General features: G+C 47.1%; 1 protein-coding gene and 1 pseudogene across 2 annotated transcripts in view; both read left to right on the top strand.

Moving 5' to 3' along the window:
• The first annotated feature begins 411 nt into the window (after positions 1–411).
• LOC136650731 (5S ribosomal RNA) lies at positions 412–531 on the top strand (annotated as a pseudogene).
• Positions 532–4796: 4265 nt separating this feature from the next.
• PKN2 (protein kinase N2) overlaps positions 4797–6000 on the top strand; it is a 64171-nt gene continuing 62967 nt past the window's right edge. Inside the window, exon 1 of one of the 2 annotated variants that reach the window (XM_066623898.1) lies at positions 4797–5066. In XM_066623898.1, the coding sequence (XP_066479995.1) occupies positions 5016–5066 (51 nt within the window). In that variant the 5' untranslated portion in view covers positions 4797–5015. The remainder of the gene's footprint in view (positions 5067–6000) is intronic. The other variant, XM_066623899.1, reaches the window with a different exon arrangement.

Here is a 6000-nt window from a genome sequence, read left to right as displayed (position 1 = left end):
ATGCTCACTTACAGTCCAATCCTATGCTTCCCAGTGCCCAGGGCTTCCCAGTGCCCAGCAGCGCCGAAATGGCATCCACAGCATCCAGCAGGGCTGGGAAGCAGCACCAAGTCTGTTTGGGGTAAGAGAGCTTATGCTCCCTTACCCTGTGTAATGCCCAGGCAACCTGAATGGGCCTCCTCTGATCTGCGCCCACTATTAAGTGGGCGCTGATTCAAGGAGCCCCATGTTGGGTTTCCCATGCTGGGAGGGGGGTTAGGATATGGTGACAAAGTCTGCCACCATCTCTGTCCCCCTCCTGCCCCAACCCCTGCCCCTGCCCCAGAATGCCTCCCCCCCACCTGACTTACTACTCCGCTGTCCAAAGTTTGCCTGGAGCTCTGGGTGGCATTCATCCATCCTCTGTCTGGCACTGGCAGCAACTGTTACCCTGCACATGCCCAATCTTGTCTGATCTTGGAAGCTAAGCAGGGTCAGGCCTGGTTAGTACTTGGATGGGAGACCGCCTGGGAATACCGGGTGCTGTAGGCTTATACCATAGTCTTTCGAGACTGAAGGTTGCCAACCATCCTGTCTGGCACTGGATCAGCTTAGGCTCTCACTGAGCTAGTGACAGCCTAGTGGTGTCACAGGTGTGCCTTACTGCGACACTGCACACTGGTGCTAGGCTGGCATGGACCCATTAGGATCGGGTCCTTAATTACCTCTATAATGTGTTTTTAAAAGACCCATGTCAGCAAAGTTCTCCCTGTGTTGGTGTTACAAATCACCATAAATTCTAATTTCACTTTTTCTTGGTCTAACATCCCTATCAAGTTTTTTCTGTTGAAGAACTGTCATAGGAAACTGAAGTGTTCTCCCATTGGTTTCTGGATGTTGCCATTTTTCATGTTATTTTTCTTTAAAGATATACACCCCTGTATGTGTGAGTGTACACTTACACATATACCTGCCTATTGAGGACTTCATTTCATGAATCTGATGAAGTGACCTGTAGTCCATCGAACTTTATATTACCATATATTTGTTGGTTTTTTAGATATCACAATATACCATATCTTGTTATACCTTAAAGACCAGACTAAGGGCCCAATCCTATCCAACTTTCTAGCACCAGTGCAGTCATAATTCAGCCATGAGGTAAGGAAACAAATCTTACCTTGAGGAGGCCTCTGTGACTGCTCCCCCCCATAACAGGATGCAGCGCATGTCCCATTGGTAAAGCTGCATTGGTGCTGGAAAATCAGATTGGGTCCTAACTTGGCTACCCCTTCTAACTTCAGAACTTGCAGAATTGTGTTATAGAGGAGAATTGTGAACTAATCACAAGTTTAGGGATTGCACTTACAAGCATAACATCAAAAGGGTGTTGCTCAACACCAAAAGGGTAACAGTGTCTATATACAGAGTAACCGCTTCTTACAATCTGGTATATTAAAAGAATGACAAAATTGATTCATTGTTTGGGAGCAGGAGGAAAAGGAAATGCTTGGACAACTTTTGGGACAAAATGGCAATCGTTTAGCGGAACACAGGAGATAAACAATACTGCGCCATTTAGTGTTGGGATAATTACATAAAGTTAAGTTTAGGATACCATTTTCTCCAGTGTACTTTGTTAATATTTCTGCTGTATTATGTTTTGAATAATGGTACTATTAGCACAGTTTACTGGCATTGAAGCTTATAGTGTTGTTATTCCTTTTTTCCAAAAGTAAAAAAAAAATGCTATATTTTCAGTCAAAATATCAGCCTAATGATACTAACCACTGATTTGTTATCCACTTGCTCCCATATTAAACTTTATGATTCAGACTTAAATCTAATAATCTGATAATCTAAAAATCTCATTTTTGAGATGCTGAATAGGTTATTCATCTTACAAAGATCCATTGATTAATTAGTATAAAGTCTCAGGTTTCAATAATCTAGAAACACAGGTTGAGACTCATTATTCTAGAAGGTTCCGTTCCAAGAACTCACCTGGATGGCAAAAATCAATTTAAAGAACAAAGTTTCTTTGCTCCAGAGATTTTAAAACAATCTTGCTGACCTTTGTAATCATACAGAGACAATCAGTCTGTCTCCAGGAGCTTTACTAGGAGGCAGCTATCAATGAGGGGGAAAGAATAGAGATGATAATCGCTGCCATTTAGCCTTCTTTCAAGTGCTCAGGGGGAAGGGAGAAATGAAGACTGCAGAGAGAATTATTGATGGATTATCAGCTGGCTGCCCTCTCTGACATTATTCAACTACTGTTTTCCTTTAAGGGCCCTTCTCATCAGCTTTGAGATAGAAAAATCTGCGGATACTTAGGTTATACCTGTAATCACTTGTCTGACTGTCTCTCTGCAACAGTAAAAAGCAGTTTTTTAAACTGTGATTTTAAAGGGGTGCATTTTTCCCCTTCTCCAGGGATCAGCACATTCCTTCTCATTTGCAGGGGCCATTCCTGTTGAGTCAAATCCGCGTATAAAAAATCTGTGTATAACAAGGCTGAACCTGTACATTTTATCAAGACATTGTTTCTGATCCAAAGATCCAAAAACCAAACAGAATGAGACACTTTAACTAGAATTGCCACTAGTATTCTTCACATATAGATTTCCAAGTATTCTGTAAATGAAATTTCTTACATTCTGTGCAACCATATCTCAATGGGAGGTGTCTTGGAGTCTTTCCAGGTATTTTGCAAGGTATCTGTGAACCCAATCCTATCCAATTTTCCAGAGCTGATACAGCTGTGCCAATGGGGTGTGAGCTGCATCCTGCAGTGGGAGGAAAGTCACTGAGGCCTCCTCAAGGGAAGGGAATGTTTCTCTCCCTTGATGGGAAATGTTTCCTTGTTGAGGCAGTATCAGTGCAGAAAAGCTGGATAGGATTGAGCCCTTTGTGTGTATATATATAACAGAGAGAACAGAGTGTGCTTATGCCTGGCAGTAGCTTGCCTGCATGTAGTAGTTCCACAGACACGTGTTCCTTATGCAGAATGGTGTTGATAACGGTGACACAAGAACAGTCCTGTGATGCAGGATCTTTGGGGGTAGGCTGTGCTCAGTGTGCTGTCATTACAGGAGGACCAACTGGCATACTTATAGATATACTTCTCCACAATAACAACCACCACTCCCAGAACTCCCTGCCTCAGGTAATTCAGGAGCCGTCCTCCTCCTCATTCTAAAAAAGTGCTCAAAACATCTACTGCAACAAGTATTTAGCTTGTGAGCTGTTTCTATATCTGCTGCTGGAGTGTGCATGCATGTGTTTGGTCTGTCTCTAGTTGCTACTGCAGTGTTTCTCATACTGTGGGATGGGACCCACTAGATGGGTTCCCATTCACTTCAATGTGTATTTTATTTTTAATATATTAACTTGATGCTACACAGTATGTGACTGCATTTGGGGAAATGTTACAGATCTGAACAGGCTACTATGTATACACTTTTAAAAATAGTAGCCAATGGGGCTTGCTCCCAGGTAAATGTGGATAGGATTTGGGACGTTTGGGGAATTTTTTAAAAACAGATCAGTAACTGCTTGGGAGGGTTAGGAGGGTGGTTTTTAATTTTAAATAAATTTTTTAACTTATACATATGGTGAACTACTAATTTACTTATTGATTTGATTTTGTCATAAGGGGGGTGTTAAAAAAAGTTCCTCAACTTATTTCTGCCCAGCCCACAGGTGTACACATTTGATCCCAGTTGTGTATACGCAACATTGGGCAGAAGTGGCTTAATGTCTGGCCATTACATCGCTTCCAGGTGAGTGACTTCTGGTGGGTCCTGGCAGATTGTCATTCTAAAAAGTGAGTCCCAGCACTACAAAGCTACGATACTCCTGTATTTTAATTTGTTTTAACATCTCATATTTATGTTTTTATACTTTTGGCAGCTGTCTGGGGGCTATTGAGTTACAGGTAGATCAAAATGAAAACATAAGCTAAAAAAATAAAATGTTAAAGGTATAAGAGGAGCAATGCTGGATTGGACCAAATATCCACATGCTCCAGCATTATGTTTCCAACCGGGATGTGCGGTGGGTGGGGAGGCAGGTGCGGCAGAGCCTCCCCACTAGAGTCCTTCAAAAAGCACCTCTGCTGTGTGAGGCACTCAAGACCCAGGTGCTCTTCATAGGACTTGGGGAGGAGGCCCTGCCTCCCCACTCACAGCACACCTTGGTTTCCAAGGGCACTGTCAGCCAGATGCTTCTAGGAAGCTGACAGGCTGGGCATGAATGCCTTGACCCCCATTTGCCCCCAGAATTTGGAGGGGCTGTTCTGTCTCTGGGGCTGAGATCCTTTCCAACTTACCTGGGAGTAAGCCCCATTGACTATAATGGGAGTTACCAGGGAGTAAGCCTCACTGAGTATAATAGGACTTACTTCTGAGTAGACATGCCTAGGAGTGGGCTCTCAGGCTGAAACCCTACCCACACTTTCCTGGGAGTAAGCCCCATTGAGTATAATGGAACTTACTCCAGAGTAGACATGCCTAGGAGTGGGCTCTGAGGCTACAGTCCTATCCAGCTTAGTAGGGAGCAAGCCCCCTTGACTAGAATGGGGCTTACTCCAGAGTAGACACGCCTAGGAGTGCGCTCTGAGGAGGAGCGGCTGCCTCAGTGCCACCCCCCCGCCGCTCTGCCTAGACGTGGTGCCGACCCCCCCCTTCAAGTGCCTCTGCGAGGAAACGACTCTCCCTCCACACCCCCAGTCACGTGCCGCCAGAGCCGTAAAGCAGCGCGGCCTTCGCGACAGGGTGACAGCCAAAGGGTGCGACTAGGAGCGGCTCCAGCGCGGAGGAGGCGGGGACGCCGCGAAGGGCGGCGGGGGAGAGAAGGCGCGGCGCGGGAGTGAGCGCGACGCCCGTCCGCGAGCCCCTCCTCCATGTGAGCATGAGGCGAGGGGGTTGACGCCCCCGCCCGCCCGCCGCCTGGGAGTCTCGGAGCAGCGCCCTCGGCCCAGCCCGCCTCCCCACCGGCGGCGGCTCCCAGGTGCGGAGCCCGGACCCACAGCAATGGCGTCCAACGCGGCGGAGAGGGAGATCCTCCTCACTGAGCTCCAGGAGGTAAGGAGCGGCCGTCCTGCCTGCGCCCCTCCGGCCTCCTCCCCCATACCCCTCCTCGCCTGCCCGCCGCTCTCAGCTCCCCGCTGCAGCCGCTGCTCCTGGGCAGGGCCCTGGTAGGCAGTGGGGCTTGCTCCCAGGGAAGGGTGGACTGAGCCCGATCCCGATCCTAGGCATGTTTACGCAGGTGTAAGGCCCATTGTACTCAATGGGGCTTACTCCCAGGTAAGTGTGGCTAGGATTGCAGCCTCACAGCCTAATCCTAGGCATGCCTACTCAGGAGTAAGTCCTGTTATACTCAGTGGGGCTTACTCTCAGGTAAGTGTGGCTAGGATTGCAGCCTCACAGCCTAATCCTAGGCATGTCTACTCAGGAGTAAGTCCTATTATACTCAGTGGGGCTTACTCCCTGGTAAGTGTGCATAGGATTGCAGCATCACAGCCTAATCCTCAGCATGTCTGCTCTGGAGTAAGCCCCATTATACTCAATGGGGCTTACTCCCAGGTAAGTGTGGCTAGGATTTCAGCCTGAGAGCCCAATCCTAGGCATGTCTACTCAGGAGTTAGTTCCATTATAGTCAGAGGGGCTTACTCTTAGGAAAGTGTGGCCTAAGTGGCCCAGGGTGGGTGAGTGAACCTGCAGGAGTTTCCTCCCGGCTTTCCTTTCCCCAGCTCTTTAACTAAAGAAAAACTTTAGTTTTTGTAAAACTTGTAAAAACTACCCCACCATCTCTGGTTCTCTCCCCCCCCCCCCCCAAAGCATTAAGGTAAGAACAGTGAAAATCCTACACAGGGTTATTTGTTCATGTAGAAATGTACCTCTTCCTTTCTTACTGGTGCCCAGGATTCTGTTTCTTTCCTTTCCTGACTTCCCCCACCCCTTTTATAAAGGCCTGATGGGCATAAGCTAAGCAGTGGCCACTACTAAAGGAAAGAAA

The sequence above is a fragment of the Tiliqua scincoides genome, chromosome 4 (genome assembly GCF_035046505.1).
Source record: "Tiliqua scincoides isolate rTilSci1 chromosome 4, rTilSci1.hap2, whole genome shotgun sequence".
In the NCBI taxonomy this organism is placed as follows: Eukaryota; Metazoa; Chordata; class Lepidosauria; order Squamata; family Scincidae; genus Tiliqua; species Tiliqua scincoides.
Note: the sequence above shows the minus strand (reverse complement) of the source record. Positions and strands in the feature narration are given on the sequence as shown.